The sequence below is a fragment of the Podarcis muralis genome, chromosome 14 (assembly GCF_964188315.1).
Source record: "Podarcis muralis chromosome 14, rPodMur119.hap1.1, whole genome shotgun sequence".
NCBI classification, from domain to species: domain Eukaryota; kingdom Metazoa; phylum Chordata; class Lepidosauria; order Squamata; family Lacertidae; genus Podarcis; species Podarcis muralis.
Genome location: NC_135668.1, coordinates 45,714,787 through 45,733,450, shown reverse-complemented (window position 1 = coordinate 45,733,450; position 18,664 = coordinate 45,714,787). Strand labels below are relative to the sequence as shown.

Here is an 18,664-nt window from a genome sequence, read left to right as displayed (position 1 = left end):
TATATGTAGTTCCTCTTTCATGTCTATTTTAATAGCAGTTAGCAACTCGGATCTGCCTAAAGAAGATAAGCTGCAGCATCCCACCCCCCATATAACGGGAGGGGGGGACAACAGCTTTCTGATACTTGGATGTGTTAGTGGAGTTACCTGTAGTTCCTACCCAGGACCTACTCTGAGCTCAACAGGTGAGAATACCAAGCTAAGCTACTAGGAATAAGGGTAGTGGAGGTGGTAGCTTTTGAGCCCTGGCCAAAACGCAGTAAGTGCAGTTGGACAATGCATGTGCAGCACAAGCTTATTTAGTTTCAGCTGCCTGCATCCCTTCTCCCCACCCTGGCAAAAAGAAGCAGCCTGCAACCACTTAGGTTTTTAAAGAGAATGATATTGGAGGCAATGGTTTTCTTTCGTTCTCCCCCAATAAGTATTTTACATTCAGCTGATGAGAGCCCAGGCCAGAGGAAAGTAAACATAGTAAGCTGCCAGTAGCCTGTTGTCTTGTGGACAACCCCAAATAAGACGAATGGGAGCTGTGGAGGTGTGCAGTTTCTGCTCATTTCAACACGCAGGAGAATTCCCATGGCCTAACTTCTTGCAGATGAAGCCCTTTGTCCCAGGGAGCCACAAAGCTGTAAGTGGTGAAAGCAACTTTTCGGATGCCATCAGTGATGTGCAAGCAGCACAAGCCTGGCTCCGACTCTTCACCACAAGCGAGAGATGCAACTTAAACAATCCTGAAGTTCATGCTTCCCACAGACCCTGGACACATCAGCTGGTAGCTTCTGGTTTTAAACCAATGGTTTAAAATGAACTCCCGATTGGTTAAGAATCCTTGGGTTTCCTTTCTTTCCGGGCTCTAGATGCCATAAAGTGGAAGAAGAGCCGGGGACAGAGCGTTCGCACGTACACGGCCAGAGAAGGCATGAAGCCAGCAACCAGCACGTCCTTCTTCTTCTCCCCAACAGCACTCAGAACCACCTGAGCCACCTCTGCAGCTGCCTTGCCTTCAGAAGTTGTCTTGTCCATTACTGAAAAGAACAACAAATTACTACCTCCCTCTAGAGATTATTTTCTGTTGGTGGATCCAGGAGGCTCAAGATGACAAATTAAGCCCATAGATCAAGAGATGTGCAGAGGTGAGACTCTGCAAACAAGTCTGTGACCACTGAACATGGGCCACTAAAGCCATTGAAGATTATCCAACTTCGTTAAATGTGCTAGTTTTTATATTGGGCCTTTTCAGTCAATGCCAAACTTTGAGAAACCGGGTTTTCCCCTTTCCCTCCACTGGCACTCCCTGTACGCCAACAGATACATAAAATTTACACAAGCAAAGCTAGTCCTCACCTCCATACTGGGATCCATCTGCCATTACAGCATTAAGTGAGAGATTTGTCTGAATGTAGCCGGGGCTCACAACTGTGACGTCGATGTCGTACTGCTCCACTTCTGCTCGTAGGCAGTCAAAGAAGGCTTGGGTGGCATGCTTAGAGGCAGCATCTAAAACCCCCGAAGGTGACACAATTTCAGTTGACTTCCGATCTGCAGCTTCCCAGTCAAAATGCATAGCTGCCTTTTGCACGAGGCATGTAACAGCGTAAATAGCTATTAGCTACCAGAACTGAATGCAGCCTATTCCAAGGCAGTAGGCTTTTGCTGGGGCAAGCAACAAGGGTGCTTATGTCTGATTCTGCTCTGCTTACAAGCTTTCCAATGACATCTTGCCAGTGCTGGAGCACACAGGCCCTTGGTCCAGCCCAAGATGGGTAGACTTTAATAGTATGCCAGCTGCTAAACAGCTTCTTGTTAAAGGGAAATTTGGGAGGATCTTAAAGGGATTTTAAGCATTCAAAACCAAGTTGTAAACTGGCATGGGTCTCTGCAAGCATCTTCATAATCACATGAAATACTTAATTTCTGTTTTAGAGAGGGAAAACGGGGTGATTTGCCCAGCTCAGCTCCAATGTGCTCTTTGCTGAATCACACGGGTTTATGCCAAACAAATGAAGCAGGAGCTTTTGAGCATGGTGTCTTTTTACAGGCTACGAACAATGGCACTACCCTGTTCCTTTTCCGATTTCTTATTTTAGGATTGGAGGGTTAGATTTCAATATATGCGGAGAAGTTCCAAGTCTGTTAGGTTAGCATGAATGCTATAATCAGATTCAGCACAACTACTTAGGCAGATTTTGATGGCAAAGTTTGCATTCTTAACGTGAATGTGATGTAGGGGGAGGATTACCTGGGTAAGGGCAGTAATTATCCAGAATGAAGTTGCGCATTTTGGACTACACAACGCAAGATGTAAGCTACCTTCCAGTGATGCAGAAGATACCAAAGCACCCCTCTAAAATGGGACCCTGCATTGCTGGCACCCATAGAAATTGAGTTCTTTGTGCAGTAGGACTGGCCCTGTGGAAGTCACACCCAGCTCTCTGAAGACAAGCAAAGATGAAGATAGGGAGAGCAGAAACTATTCTTCCCAATGTTTGAGGTTCACCTAAGCCAGTGTTTCTGAAACTTGGGTCACCTGCTTTTGCTGGACTACGACTCCCATCATCCCTGACCACTGGTCCTGCTAGCTAGGGATGATGGGAGTTGTAGTCCAACAAGAACAGGAGACCCGTGTTTGAGAAACACTGGCCTGAGGCTCCCCTCCCTTGAGCTCTATATGTGCTGTATCTACCATAACGTGCTGGCTGCCCTTTTCTGGTGAGCTGGTGGTTCCAGAGCAGCCAACCCCTCCCAAGCCTTGTGAAGAATACTTACAAGCCGAACGGTAAGGAATGCTAATTTTGCCTTGAACGCTGCTGATGGCGACGATGTGGCCTTTTCTCCTCTTGATCATGGAAGGCAGAATTGCTAGAGAGAGGAGGGAGGGGGAGAGAATGAGAATGCAACTCCACAATCTTGCCATGAGAAAGAATGTGTGCTTGGATCCTGGGAGACCAGGGTTTCTTCCTTATGCTGCTACCTAGAATCGTGTGTGTGTGTGTGTGTGTGTGTGTGTGTGTGTGTGTGTAACTGTCTTACACAAATGTATTTCAACTGCCTAATTTATCCTAGTCACAATTTCTTGGGGATTCCTAACAGACCTTGAAGTTGCAATATTTGTAGAAATGCTTCCTGAAGAGAGGCAAAATAATCGCACTGGGATCCAAAAGATGACCTTGCAGTTACTTCTTATCCAAGGCAGGAATTGTTCCTACCCTGATGCTGAAAAACTCTATTTGGAACAAAGTTCCACTGATTTCAGTGAAAGAAACGAGCCCTTTTTTCTTAAGAAATCTACTTGGACGTAAAATAGGATGCACATTGGAGAAGGGTCAGCTGGAACAGGTGGGTCCCATTTTTACTTGCCCAGAAACTCAGTAAGGAAGGTGCAAATAAAACTATTGTATCCCTGTATTATATAGACAAGCCTTTCTCAACCTTTGGTCCCCAGATGCTCTCAAACTGCAACTCACATCATTCCTGTCCACTGGCCATGGTGGCTAAGGGATGAGAGGTGTAGTCCAAAAACATCTAGGGACCCAGGGCTGAGAAAGGCAGACACAGACTATGAGCAAGGAATGTAAGACTCAATGGAGCTGGTGGGCCAATGTTTCCACCAAGCAACTGCTGAGGGGCTGCATCTACATTTTCCCCACCAGTGTAGTGTGTAACAGCCAATTCGCCAGACTTCTTTGTTTCCTGCTGCCCTCTAAGATTTTCTCATGTAGAGAAATGCTACAAGGGCGGGGAGAGTTGCTTTGAAAGAGGGATCAGCAGCCGAAAGGCGACTGCCTGATGCTTGCCCGCTTTGCTTTTCTACAAGCTCTCCTCCAGGAAGATATTAAAATGGCAAGCAAGGACCATTTTAGCTTGAAAGTAAGCCTATGGTTTGTGTCACCATGGTCGTTTTCAAGACTGTTACATGAAGCACGTCCCACGGGCCTTACAAAGAACTCCAGGGTGGAGGGAGAGCCATACAAACGTAACTCCTTGTTCCCTTAGCAGCCTAGCTGTAAGCCCTCTGAACAGCACTTAAGTGGTCTACATAGAATCATAGGATTGTGGAGTTGGAAGGGATCCCGAGGGTCATCTAGTCCAACCCCCTACAATGCAGGAAGCAAATCTAGAATACTGCAGAGGTGTAACTGCTAAAGAAGTGGGGCACAGAAACCACCGCAGGAAACATTAGGATGTGTGCAGAAAGACACAGGAGGAGGCTGTTACAGTGTACCTTTTGTCAAAGCAATTGGGCCAAAGTAATTGGTTTCCATCACTTTCCTGTCCACTTCTATCAGGGTGTCCACAATTGTGCCGCGGTAGCTGATTCCAGCATTGTTAATCAAGATGTCTACATGGCCTGCACACTTCAAAATCTCTGCGGCAGCGCCAACGACTGCTTTGATGTCAGCGAGGTCAAAGACCACAGTGTGGTGTTTATGGGGCTGTTGAAAAAGAAAAGAAAAAAACAGTTAATCGTATCTGAACCTATTCAGCTGCAAGGTTCATCGGGTAGCCTTGGTGAAACCACTCGCTTAGCCTATCCTCTCTCACAGTGTGATACTGGGAAGATAAAATGGCATTATATGCATGCCACAGGGATCTAGGGAAATGTTTATAAATCAATGCACGCTCTGGACATTTGAGGGAAGCCCCCTCCCCAAAAAATATTGGGGGGGGGGGCAAAGGGCTTGGCACCCCTGCTACCAGCACGTTTGGAAGGAGCAACTGGCTTATATGGCTTAAAACAGGGCTGCTTCCTGGATTTTGTTTGGGGTGGGGAGGGGATGGACCTTGGGCAAGGTGCTTTCAGGCCTAGTTAGCTTATCTCATTAACACACAATATGGAGATATCAAGGACCAGGCTTGCAGAAGACATCTGAAGGCAGCCCTGTTCAGGGAAGTTTTTAATGTATGACATTTTAATGTATTTGTAATCTTTGTTGGAAGCCGCCCAGAGTGGCTGGGGAAACCCAGCCAGATGGGTGGGGTACAAATAATAAATTATTATTATTATTATTATTATTATTATTATTATTATTATTATTACAGAGGTTGCTGCTCCTTTTGCTACTTGCTTGCTTGCTCAAAGAACAGATCAGGCAGCAGCAGCAGCAAGGATGGGAGGCACCAGGGATTGGCAGTGGGACACAGGCTTCAGTGAGCATTCAATGATGCTGAGCCCTGACGCCGACCCTGGCTTTAAAAGGGGGTTAATTTGACCCAGCAGCACACAGAAACAAAACACATTGCAACCAACCATGCCCTGCACCCTCTGGACTCTTGCACTGCCAGCAAAACAAAATCCCTGTGTACGTGATGCTGACACAAAAGCTCTGCAAATGTACCATGTAAAAGAATGACATTTTACTGTCTTCCCCTTTCCACCTCTCTCCCTCTCCACCTCTCCTCTTCCCACAACCCCATAAACCTGTGACCTGCGTGAAAAGCATCACTGACCTACAGTCTCTCCTCCCCCCCTTGCTTACGTTCTTTGGGTGGCCAGCAGCAGTGGAGAGCTCCTGCAGAAGGTCTTGAAGTCTCTCTCTGCTCCTACCACACAGCACCAGTTCTGACCCAGCAGCATGGAAAGCTTTGGCACATTCTTGGCAAAGAGAGAGAGAGAGAGAGAGAGGGGGGGGGGGGGGAAATGCCTTTACACAACGACCACACTTGGAATGCTCTTTTAGGTGAATGCACTTCAGAAAGGATACTGGTAGATCTAGAATCAGTAGAGAAAATGGCCAAATGATCAGGATTAAGTTAGAGACTACTTTGGGTAGGAAAAGAAGAACTCAAGTGGGGGGGGGGGCGGACGGACAACATGATTGCGATTTACAAAATTATGCATGCTGTATTGTGGGGAAATGGATTAAAGCCACCCTTCCCAATCATTGTAAAACCCAGGCTCAGCCAATGAAGCTGACTTTGGATCAGTTATGGGTTGGGCGACCTGTAGCACAATAACATCTGAATAGCCACAGGTCCCATAATTCTTTTCTTTATAGACACGTGTTTTGGTACGTATCTGACACTTTGTTTGGCCTCAGCCCAATTTTATATTTAATTTCTTTATTCGAAGGTTCTGCTGGTAAATGAAAGGGGGAGGTGGTGAATAAAGCAGAACACTGAGGGAAGCATACATGGATCTATGATCACATTTTCGATTCAGCATTTCAGTGAGATAGAATTGCCATGAGAGAGAGACTGGTTTGTCAAAGGGCACCCAGTAAAATTTATGGCCGAGCAGGGATTTGAACGCTGATCTCCTCGGCAGAAGACCTTTATCCAGAGTACTGCACTGCATCGCTGCTACTGCAGAACATAATTCCCCTTTATGTGCATGTGATGGTGAGGGAGCCTTCTTCGTACAACTCCCATCTTCCCTGACCACTGGCTGCCTAGAGCTGATTGAGAATTGCAGTCCAAAAACATTGAGGGGAGGGGCCAAGCTGGGGAAGGCTCTTTGAACCTGTGGGACCATTGAACGGCCTCAAAAACAGTCAGTGCCCCAACACTCTTGAAACTACTTGGGCATGAGCATCACAAGACTGGTCTGGTGTCCATGGCAGGCCCAGAAGGCTGCACCACAAGAACAGGCCTTTGTGGTGGCTCCCTGCTTGTGGGATGTTCTCCCCAGGGAGACTCACCTGGCACCCTCACCACATCTCTTTAAGCACCAGGCAGAAACACTCCTCTTCTCCCAGGCCTTTTGCTAATTAAACCATCTATGGCCTTTTAATCCTGCCAACCTAGCAGTTTGAAAGCACGTCAAAGTGCAAGTAGATAAATAGGCACCGCTCCGGTGGGAAGGTAAATGGTGTTTCCGTGCGCTGCTCTGGTTCGCCAGAAGCGGCTTAGTCATGCTGGCCACATGACCCGGAAGCTGTACGCCGGCTCCCTCAGCCAATAAAGCGAGATGAGCGCCACAACCCCAGAGTTGGCCACGACTGGACCTAATGGTCAGGGGTCCCTTTACCTTGTAAGGTCTTTTAAACGCTGTGTGTGTGTGTTGAGGAGGTTATTGTTTTTGTTTGTTAACAGGGTATGGTTTTTTATGTTTTCATATTGCAAACTGCTTTGTGTTCTTCGGATGAAAGGCAGTATAGAGATTTAATAAACAACAAGATTGACGATATTCACCATTTCCTAAAAAAGGAGAGAAATATTGTAATGAATAAATCAGCTAGGAGAACTGTTTTGGATAAGGACCACAGGTTCACGATTGAGAACATGTTTTACACGCAGAAGGTCCCAGGGTCAATCGCCAGTGAGCTGGGTTGGGAAAGAACCCCTTCCCTGCCCTGAGACTTTATAAAACCACTCCCAACGGAGAACAGACAACACTGAAGCCAATGGGGTAAGGCAGTTTCCAAGGTTCAGTCCAACTGTGAGCCCTTTTCAGTTCTCATTGGGATCCTGTACGAATCTGTCAAACATATTTTTTTTTTGGGGGGGGGGAGACGCAGCTCAGTGGCACGGAACTCATTTTCAACAAAGCAGGGCTCAATCCCTTTTGTTTTTAATTAAAAGTATCTCAAGCAACAGTACCCCTTCTCGATGGCTGCTCCCAGACTCTGGAACTACCCTCATAGAGAAATCAGACTGGCTCCCTCCTTGTTGTCCTTCTGCCAGCAGGTGAATACTTTTTTGTTCCAACGGGCTTTTGGGAACTGGTTTTAAGGAAAGGGCTGGTACTGTGATATTTTTATTGCAATAATCTCTGTGTTTCAATAAATACCCCATGTTTTTAGCTGTTTCAGTTTTAACTGCCTCGAGTCACTGTCAAGGAAAAGGGCAGGGGAAAAACCAAATAAACAAAATCTGGAGACATAGCCGTGGGACAGATGAACTAGTACACTATGATGCATTAAGGTAGCTCTTCCTTCCCAAGAAGTCACAGCACCTTGAGGAGAAACCCACGCTCTAAGCTTGTGGTTGGGCCAACGACCAAGCACACAGCTACGATAAGGCAGTGAGGACATTCTGTTCCCAAAGGGCTTTCAACGCTGTTCTGCAGAGAACAGGAAAGCACCTCCACCGGGGGCCACGTGTCAGTTGCCGGTGAATTAAGTTACAGAAGGCTGCATAACTGTTTCCCTTTCCCCACCCATTTTAAGGATGTTCTCGGCTCATGGGAGAATTGACTGGAGTGGGGTGCCTGAGTTTGAATCACTGGCTGAGACTTGCCTCCAAGCTGGAAAAAAACAGGTTAGGGCAGGTGTTACCCAACTATACGGGCAGGTTCCCCATTTTTGCGTGGGAGTGACTGAAAATGCCATGGATTGAGAAAGTCCTCCCCACCAGGGAAGGTTTAGCATTGCTAGGTACTTTTCACAGGCCCCATGACTCATAGAACCAATAGCAGGCGTGGGGAACCTTTGGATGTTGCTAAACTACCACTCCCATAATCCCTGGCAATTGGCCATGCTCGCTGAGATTGATGGAAGTTGAAGTATGTATAGAGTGACTTGGGGCAAATCAAGCTGGCAGGTGGCTGGGATTTCACCAGCACTGCACTTTGCAGGGCACCTAGTCTTCCAGTCACCAAATTAAAGCAGGGTTTCCAGGTGTTTTTGGACTACAACGCCCATCATCCCTGACCACTGGTCCTGCTAGCTAGGGATGATGGGATTTGTAGTCCAACAACAGCAGGAGACCCAAGTTTAGGAAACCTTGCCGTGAAGTTTTACCCAAAAAGCAGGACAGGGGATCTGAGGCCCAGCAAAGAAGACCTGGAGTCTGGGGGTCCTGATTCACCTCAGGCCCTTGCCAATGCATGCTCCTGCGCTTGGAGCGATGGAGATGGGGAACAAAGTAGCAGGCAATAAGATGGAACAGACTTCTGGCTGGTCCTTAATGTTTCTGGGATGGAGCCACCTTCCATCCCAGAAACATTAAGGACCAGCCAAAACGGCTAAATGATGAGGTGTTTCTGTATCTTGTGGAATTCTCTCTTGTTTTACTTAAGCCATGTGTTCTTTGTGAAGCAGCTATTGTTCTGGTGTTCTGCTTGCTGTGTGTGCGTATATGGAGTTTGGTGCTGCTTTGGGATTCACATTGCCACTAAGAAGCAAAGGTTGCCATGTTGACCCATACGAAAAATTCCCAAACACAGAAAAGGGCCACATCTTTATAAGGCCAATCAAAATGGCACAAGAGACTGAGGGAGCTTCTGAGTTTTTCAAGCCTTGGGCAGGTTAAGCAAAGTGGGGAAGGATAGAGGGGGAAAAGGCTGGTGTAACAGCCCTAAAATCTGAATTGGTACATATTTAAATGGAGTGCGAGTAAACTAGCAAATTTAACAAATTAGATGCAATGCAGGTTTTGGGTTTCATCTAGGGATGAGGACATGCACAATGGCCAAGTCCCCATTTTTTGAACATTTGTAAAATCCAGAAGTTCTGTTGTGACTTGCCTCCCACCTGCTCAACCTGTATATTTGCTAAGAGATGCTACTGAAGAATAAAATTAAAAAACCAAGACTCCTCAGGTTCCCTCCTCCTTCACAAGGAATCTGATCCTGTAAGGCTAAGCTTGACCTTCGTGGTGTGAGATGAGAGTTTAGTAACACCCTATTTCCTGAGAAAACATTTTGAGTAATGTACAAGCTGTCCTGTACAGGCTGTTCTCCTCTCCACCTCCATGCCAAATGTCTCAGAAACCTACCTTTCCCTAGTCCAGAAGTTGCTCCTGTGATCACCACCACTGCATCCTTCAGGTAGGCTCTCACACGCATTCTCTGAAGCAGCCGGAAGAGCCCCAAAACCCCCAGGCTGCCAAAAAGCAGTGGAAGAATCATCATAGAGGTGAGATCCATCACTTTTCTTCTAGGGTTCGTCCTGGAGTTACAGGAAGGAAGCAGAGAACAAGAGCACATTACACAAACTGATCACAAACCACCTTCCACTCTCCTGTTTCCACACAGAACAGATTCAATCCAACACAGCAGCTCCCCAGCCTCCAGGGCCTGTTTCATAACATGTAAAAATCAGTATACAAGGGAGCAATTGGGCTGGGCTCAGCTGTGCCAATTGCCTTCTGGCCTCTTTTGTATTGTGGCATTGCCTTCCACCTCTCTCTCAAATCACAGGCATGGAAATGAACAGAGTATGCTTTGTATCAGGGAGTCAAGGCAATCCCCCCACTTATGCTTGGTAGATTTGTGCACAACCGTGCATATGCGCGACGCCAGGAAATTATTAAATAATTCAATTCAAACCTGCAATCGCGGGAGAGAGCTGGACAGTTCTCGTGGAGACCCTCCCCAGAGCCCGAAGAGGACAGCAGTGAGGGCGGAGGGAGCCCCCAAGAGGCTGGAGGCTTTGCACATGCTGCTCAGCCTCCCCTCCTAACAGCTGATGTGGGGGGTTGCACAGCAAGAACAGCCGCTTTCCTGCACGACCTCTAGCCTCCTGCCAACCCCAGAGCTTCCATTCTAGTTGTGGATATCTTTGAATAGAGTATTTTTTGGTATGGGTTGAAGAGAGAGTGGCAGAGAAGGCGTATAATGGGTGCGCCCCACTTTACATGATTTCCTTTATGCGCGTGGGGGCCTGGAACATAACCCCCACATAAGTGGGGGGACGCCTGTATACAAGCTTTGTACCAGGGAGTCAATATTCAAATCCAAACATGCCAACTAAGTCAGGCTTGTAAATATAACCACCTGCCTGGTTGCTTGTGGCAAGTAAGAATTACCTCTGGGCAACCAGGCAGAAAGAAAGACAGCTGGTTTCTGTGTGTGTGTGTGTGTGTGTGTGTGTGTGTGTGATGTTCTGATGACTATGATAGACTTCTCTCTATCATATTCATCAGAACATCATGATCTGGAAGAACAGACACCAGACACAGAACAACCGCACTTTAAAAAACAGGACAGCAACCCACAGACCACAGGCATTGCCAAACAGAAGTAAACAGACTTCCAGGGGGCCAAGGCTAACCAGATGCTACATACAATATATGTAGTGGAGTTCCAATGCTAAGTGTAATGGTGTTTCTTAAAGCAGGTTCAGAGAAAGGTGGATGGAGAAGCAAAATCACTTCTGTACCTCTTATCTTTATGAGCATTTCATATCATTTACATGTGCGATTCATGACATTTAGACAGGACCTGCAAGAAAACATTATAATACACCCTCACCATCTAGCAGAAGTGTTTCTGTCTGCCGGCTTTGCCCTACTCACACATGCTAGTGAAAGCTGTAAGGAGCTGAAGCAAGGCAGTCACGCTGAGCCGGCAAAGTGGTGTTGGAGCAACACCTAGGAGATCAGGATTCAATCCCCCACTCGGGGAGGAAGCTCACTGGGTGACCTTGGACCAGCGACCCAACTGACCTCACAGGGTTGATGTGAGGACAGAATGGGAAGCAGCAGAACTATGTGTGCCTTGGGCTCCTTGCAGAAAAGGCGGACTACAAATGTAAAGATGAATGAATGAATTCCACTGCCCACCCCATTTCTTTTTCAAGATTTTGTGGCTACTCAGAAAGCTCAATCTCACTGAGCTGTTTTTTTTTTAATAAAAAACACACACATTTATTTGTGTTTCTGCAAATGTATGGGTTCTCCTAGCATGCTGATACCTTCTTCCTGTTTTGGCTCTGGTCCTGTGGGTACTCGCTACCAGAGTTTGCAATTAAAGGGGTTATATTACCAATACATACTAGTCGGAAAAAAATATAATCAGATGATTCTCAGTCTTACCGTAGATCAATGATCTACACATGTAGGGGAATGCCAAAAAAATATGAAACAAACTCCATTGAAAGCAGAAGAGCAGCAACATACACAAAACAGGCAAGAAGGAGGGAAATAGCAAACCACCTTCTAGACAGCCGTGCCCAGGAGATAAAAGCCTCCGGATCCATAGCCAGATAAATTTCCTTACCACACTCTGGGTCTCTCGTTTCTGGAGAAAGGTTTGCCCCAAATAAACATGGTGCCAGATTAAGGAGTTCCATTTTGCCGCTTTAGAAACTAATTTTCTACAGGGAGAGTATTCAATCAACATTATTGTAAAAAAAAAAGAAGGAAAAAAGGGAAGCATTCTGTTTAAAGTTGTTTACAAGGACACCCTGGGAACTAGCTTAAAAACCCACAAAGCAGTCTGGGATTGCCACTCATAAAACAAAGCTACTTCCATTTCACACTGTGTTGCACATCAGATCTCCCGGATGCCTCACCAAGTGAACAGTGTTATGTTTTCTAAATTTTAGGATGATGTGAGGAAATGAATAAGCTGGTTAAGGACAGCAGAAACCAGCAAGGAAGATAGGAGTTGGTTTATTAGTACAAGATGTCAAGCAAAGTTCCCCAGCAAAGTTCAACTATTTCAAAAGGCCACCTATTTTGAGCACATGCTGAACTCTTCCTGATGAAATCACTGGGTCTCACTAGCACTTAATGCTGATGGAATGGTGCTCATATCTATTCTGTAGGTATGCTGTGGTCTAAACCACTGAGCCTCTTGGGCTTTCCAATCAGAAGGTTGGTGATTCAAATCCACACAACAGGTTGAGCTCCCATTGCTCTGTCCCAGCTGCTGCTAACCTAGCAATTCAAAAGCATGCCAGTGCAAGTAGATAAATAGGTACTGCTGTGGCAGGAAGGTAAACGGCATTTCCATGTGCTCTAGCACTTGTCACAGTGTCCCGTTGCACCAGAAATGGTCAAGTCATGCCGGCCACATGACCTGGGAAGCTGTCTGTGGACAAATGCCGGCTCCCTCGGCCTGAAAGCAAGATGAGCGCCGCAACCCCATACAGTGGTACCTCAGGTTACAGACACTTCAGGTTACAGACTCCGCTAACCCAGAAATAGTACCTTGGGTTAAGATCTTTGCTTCAGGATGAGAACAGAACAGCGGCAGGCCCCATTAGCTAAAGTGGTACCTCAGGTTAAGAACAGTTTCAGGTTAAGAACGGACCTCCAGAACAAATTAAGTTCTTAACCCGAGGTACCACTGTAGTAGCTTTTGACTGAACTTAACTGTCCAGGGGTTCTTGACCTTTTACCTTTACATACCTACAGAATAGGTATCAGCACCTATTCCCCCAGAGGTGGGGGAACCAGATGTTGTTGGACTCTGCTTTTTCCCCAGAAAAAAGGTCCTGGAATGCACTTCTCTCAGAAGACCTACCCCAGAGCCCAAAGAGGATATCTTCGGGCTCCTGGGTGCAGGGAGTCTCCTCACCAGCCAGAGGCTTCTTGAAGCTGCTTTGGTGAGGCTAGCAGAGTCTTCTGAGCCTCAGCTAAACATTTTTTAAAACTTCCCTACACAGGGCTGCCTTCAGTTATTTTAGGAAATTAGGCATTGGATGGGAGGGAGTTCCACAGGGCAGGGGCCACTACTGAGAAGACCCTCTGCCTGGTTCCCTGTAACTTCTCACAATGAGGAAACTGCTAGAAGGCCCTTGGAGCTGGACCTTAGTGTCCAGGCTGAACGATGGGGGTGGAAACGCTCATTCAGGTATACAGGGCCGAGGCTGTTTAGGGCTTTAAAGCTCAGCACCAACACTTTAGCTGTGCTCGGAAACATACTGGGAGCCAATGTAGATCCTTTACGTCCAGTGTTATATGGTCCCAGCAGCTGCTCCCAGTCACTAGTCTAGCTGCCACATTCTGGATTAGTTGTAGTTTCTGAGACACTTTCAAAGGTAGTCCCACGGAGCACATGACAGCTATGGACTTACCCTGCTAGCATCGACCAACTATGCTTTAAAACATTCTTAAGGGGAGTCTTTGCAGGTGAAATTTAAAGTGGCTTGCTACAATTAGGTTTGCAAAGCAGAGCCCTCCCTTATAGACATTAGAAACCTAAATGTAGAAACACAATTGCCTCTCTGTTCTGCTTTGCAGAGAATGAGACACTTATAACAAATACCAAGAGAGGTTCGAAGAGGATTTGATTTGAGCTCATGTGTGAGAAGGGAGGGGAATGCCCTTAAGTAAAATGGTGCCGTTATAAAAATAAATGTAAGCAGCACAGCCTTTGGCCTTATTCTATTTGTGTAAAACACCACAAGGCCTTGTCGGGTCACCCCCCGCAGTGTGAAAAATACAGTGTGACCCCGCACACCCGCACACACCAGATCCTACCTTTCTGCACAGAGCTGCCTTCCCTGAAGTGTGCCCTACATCTGTCTCAAACGTTTTGACAGAGGGTAGACAGATTTAAAAAAGGAAATGGCTGGCAGCCAAGCTTACACTTTTAGTCCAGCATTGGCACAAGTGATCAAGGACGGCCTCCAAGAACAAGGCTCAGAAACACTCCACTGCATTTGAGATGGAGGAGGTCATTTAAGTTTAGAGAGAAGAATTGGAAAGATGAGCTCAGAGGCGCTTATTCCTCTCCTCCCCAGTAGCCTTTCTTTGATTTGCTATACAGTGGAACCTCGGATTGCGAACGTGATCCATGCAGGAGGCACGTTCGCCACACGCAGCATTCGCAACCCGCAGTGCCGCGTCTGCGCAGGCGCGGGTCGTGATTCAGCACTTCTGCGCATGCACAAAGTGTGATTTAGCGCTAATGTGCATGCGCAAGCGCCAAAACCCAGAGGTAACCTGTTACTCAGCTCCAGCACCTCTCAGGTGGGCATAATTGCCATCCTAAGAGAACAAGGGAGAAGTTCGTGGTGAGCTCTGACACCTCTTTTTCTAGAAAAATAGCACCTGCTTATTAAATAACAAAATAGTATTTTAAAATTCAGAGAATTACCAAACTAGCTCATCCTTATTTTTTATTCTTCAGTGTCATAGTTGTCTAATCCCTATCCTGTTAAAACAATACCTACCAACACAGCACATCCTACCAGAACCACAATACACATCAGGATTGTCTACCACAGAATCAATAGATTTGTGCAGAAAATCACACTCAAATCTACAGAATTTCCAACAAACATACAGAGGATCAAGCAAGAAATAATTAAAAGAAGGGCTTCTAGAGAAGCTAATCCTAATGTACTTAGTAGAACTTGCTTCCAAGTAAACATGATTAACATCAGGCTGCCAAAAAGTGCTACGATATAACTCTTCTTTCTAATGGCAGTTCAAGTCCTCCTACTGAAAACCACATCACTGACACAGAAGACGGAGGTATCAGCCAACTTGAGTCAACCTCAAGGTTTGCAAATGTTGTGGGTTAAACCACAGAGCCTAGGGCTTGCCAATCAAGTTAGTGGTTCGAATCCCCGTGACGGGGTGAGCTCCCATTGCTCGGTCCCTGCTCCTGCCAACCTAGCACTTCGAAAGCACGTTAAAGTGCAAGTAGATAAATAGGTACCGCTCCGGCGGGAAGGTAAACGGTGTTTCCGTGCGCTGCTCTGGTTCGCCAGAAGTGGCTTAGTCATGCTGGCCACATGACCCGAAAGCTGTCTGCGGACAAACGCCGGCTCCCTTGGCCAGTAAAGCGCCGCAACCCCAGAGTCGGCCACGACTGGACCTAATGGTCAGGGGTCCCTTTATCTTTACCTAAAGAACCTTTAGGGGGAACTGTCAAAGAGGCAACACCAAAAAGCAGCCCCCTAAGAACACAATGGCACAGAATGCTGAATGGAAGGAAAAACCCTGAAAATCAGGTGGGAGGGGAAATGGAGTGGCTGGGGGGGAAAGGCAACACATATATGTAAAGAATAGGAGGAGTCCTTCCCACCTGACATTGATTAAAACATCCCCAGGGACAGAAGTGAGTGCTGACAATGGGGGGATCGGGATCGAAGATTTTAATGTATTGAGGACTGGGCACAAGTTTACACACCTCAATCCCCCAAATAGAGAAAACATCCAAGAAGGGCAATGAAAATTAAGCTTGCTGAATGGGCACATATCACAGAATGGTGTGTGTGTGTTGGGTGGGGATTGTTATGTACAATTGGCTTTAGATACCTATTAGGTCCATAAATTAAATATAGCATATATTCAACGCAAAAAAGAATTGTTGTTGACAAAGGACAGCTGGACATATAAAGGGCCCCATTACCTTCCGTAGCTTAGGGCCTCATCAAACCTAAATCCGGCCCTGCGACTAGGGGAGCCTCAGTGGCCCCTTATCCCTTGCTCTGTTTATCCCACCCTTCCTCCACAAAGCAGCATGCAGGCTCCTTTCCTTCCCCGCCCCTTCCCTCCTCTCCCAACAACCCTGTGAGGTAGGCCGGTCTGAGAGGCAGTGGCGGTTTGCTGCAGGCATGTTTGGGACTTTGAACCCGGACGCCCTGGGACCTAGACATGACACCCCACCCAGCGGGACCGACGCCTATGGGGACCCCCCACCCCACCCTCCCGTATTGACCGAACGGGGCCCAGTAAGCGAACCCCGCCCCGCGCGCGCGCGCCTCGCTTCCACCTTCAGCTTACTACCTGGCAACCGCAGTCACCATAACGACGCACCCGGAAGCAGCTCCGCCACCTTTGCTCCGCCCGCCCAATCAAAACGCAGCTTCCCTTCAGGCGGAAGGCGGGGACTGGCAAGGGAAAGCGGCCAATAGGAAGCAAGCGCGCGGAGGGACAAGGTCAATAAATTATAATATTCAAAAAAAGAGAACACAAACGGGAAAAGCCAGGGAAGGTCCCCCCGTGTTTAGCTTCCCTCCCGGAAACAGAGGCTCCGCGCATAGAGTTCTGCCTCGAAGACAGGGGAAAGAATCTTCTAAGAGGGAGGTTTTTTGCGGGGGACAGCTGAGCTTGTTAGGCGCAAATTGGCATCACTCCTTAGATGGGGTAGGTCCCCACTGAGTGGTTCTTCATGGCCACCCAATAGCGCTCCGTAGGATCCAGACTTAAATTAGTACAGTATAGTACATACTGTAATCCTTTTGTTTGTCTGTGTGTGCAGATGCAGTTGCTTTTTTAAAAAAAACCACGCAACCTAAATCAGGGATCTGCAACCTTTAAGACAAAAAGAGCCACTTGGACCCGTTTCCGAAGGGAAAAAAACTGGGAGCCGCAAAACTCGTCATTATAAAAATAACTTTTTTGTCACTTTTTAAAATTATTTCTTTGTTTGACCCCTCAGAATTACTCCTCCATAGAAATAAACGTTAAATTAACAAGTTACCTTTTTGTGTGTGTGTGTTCTTCACTCCCCTTCAAAACAGTGACCAGCGTACATGCCCCCTTTCAATGCAGTGACCAGCGTACATGCCCCTTACAATGTAGTGGGCGGGCGGGAAGGTGACGTCAGGACGGTGCGTGACTAACGCATGCACCACCCCCATGCGACGTCACAGCCAGTACAGCGCCCGCCACAGTGGGGAGTGTCAGGGCACACAATGCGCCTCCTCCCCTCGCTAGTATCCGCCCCGGAGCCGCGGCAAAGGTGTAAAAGAGCCACATGCGGCTCCGGAGCCGCAGGTTGCAGACCCCTGACCTAAATCAATAATAAAATTCAAGTAACTGGAGGCAGCCAATATGCCCCCACCGAATTTTATCCTCACAACAACCCTGTGAGGTAGGTTAGGCAGAGAGATTGTGACTGGGCCAAGGCCACCCAGCAAATTTCATGGCTGAGTGAGGATTTGAACCGAGCATCTCCCAAGGTCCTAGTCCAGCACTCCAACCACTGCACTCCACTGGCTCTGTGTGTGGGGTGTGTGTGTGGTTTGATCAGTTTTGTCTAGGGTTGTTGTGTAGTTGAATGATGATGGTGGTTGTATTTTGTGTTTTCATAATATTAATCATGTTTTTATGATGTAATCCGGTCACATTTTGATGCCTCTTGCTATATTCTGACATTTTGTATAATACGATCTTAAACTACATTCCATTCAAAGACCTTACAGTACAGTGGTACCTTGGGTTACAGACGCTTCAGGTTACAGACACTTCAGACTCTGCTAACTCAGAAATAGTACCTGGGGTTAATAACTTTGCTTCCGGATGAGAATAGAAATTGTGCGGCGGCAGCAGGAGGCCCCATTAGCTAAAGTGGTGCTTCAGGTTAAGAACAGTTTCAGGTTAAGAACGGACCTCCAGAACGAATTAAGTTCTTAACTCGAGGTACCACTCTACTTACAGCAGTCTTCTGCGAATGACACAAATGTTGCAGTTTTCTTTGTTGTTGTTTGCATCCCTCTGTCTCCAGAGGCAATGGAGGGTGCCTTTGGGGGTGAAGTCAAACTGCTGCATTAGCAGCACTGAAGTTACTTCCCCGGGGTGCAAGCCTGGGCAGTGTGTGTGTGGGTCCTGGGCTGCCCAGAAGAGAGGACCCCACTCCCAGCTTCACTGATGTGGTCCAAAGGAAAGCAATTTGTTTGGCACCCACTTGGCTGCAGAAGTTTCCAGAACAAGGCATACAAGGCTCCATCCAATTGTCTTAGGGACTCTGCTCCAGATTTGTGTAGGATTTACTCCTGCAATTTTCTACTAATTGACTAATTAAACAATCCATATGACCTTTTAAACTGTGGAGGTTTATTGTCTTTGTTTGTTACTATAGTTAGTATATTTTTTGTGATTTTATATTGTAAACCACCCTGTGGTCCTCAGATGAAAAGCGGCATAGAAATTAAATTGATAATAATAACTATTATTATATAATTATTATGTTTGTTTTTTAGAGATACTTAATCAAGTGGTTTAAAATGCGGAATTCCTAAGACGATTGTTAGTAGTAAAGTTTGGTTCCAAATGTGGAATTTGTATTGTATACCTGATATTGATTCCTTTTTGTTTG

At 46.7% G+C, this 18,664-nt stretch overlaps 1 protein-coding gene across 3 annotated transcripts; it reads right to left on the bottom strand.

Annotated features, from left to right (window-relative positions):
- Positions 1-361: 361 nt before the first annotated feature.
- On the bottom strand, positions 362-16,490 carry DHRS7B (dehydrogenase/reductase 7B). Of its 3 annotated transcripts, none has more exons than XM_028705358.2 (7): positions 16,351-16,490; positions 9,658-9,830; positions 5,478-5,593; positions 4,223-4,433; positions 2,767-2,859; positions 1,345-1,497; positions 362-1,025 (listed from the first exon to the last, which is right to left on the bottom strand). In XM_028705358.2, exons 1-7 carry the CDS (start codon positions 16,368-16,370, stop codon positions 820-822), a joined length of 972 nt encoding a protein of 323 aa, XP_028561191.2. In that variant the 5' UTR covers positions 16,371-16,490; the 3' UTR covers positions 362-819. The 3 variants fall into 3 exon arrangements, with proteins under 3 accessions (XP_028561191.2, XP_028561192.2, XP_077774736.1); XM_028705359.2 differs by lacking the exon at positions 16,351-16,490 and adding an exon at positions 15,974-16,206; XM_077918610.1 differs by lacking the exon at positions 16,351-16,490 and adding an exon at positions 14,092-14,115.
- Positions 16,491-18,664: the final 2,174 nt, after the last annotated feature.

Excerpts from the sequence above, each read along its gene's own strand:
- DHRS7B (XM_028705358.2), bottom strand. The coding sequence starts at position 16,370 with ATGGTGACTGCGGTTGCCAG. Across the intron at positions 9,831-16,350 it reads ATGGTGACTGCGGTTGCCAG|GACGAACCCTAGAAGAAAAG; the intron begins GTAGTAAGCTGA and ends CTGTAACTCCAG. Across the intron at positions 1,026-1,344 it reads AGATGGATCCCAGTATGGAG|TAATGGACAAGACAACTTCT; the intron begins GTGAGGACTAGC and ends TGTTCTTTTCAG.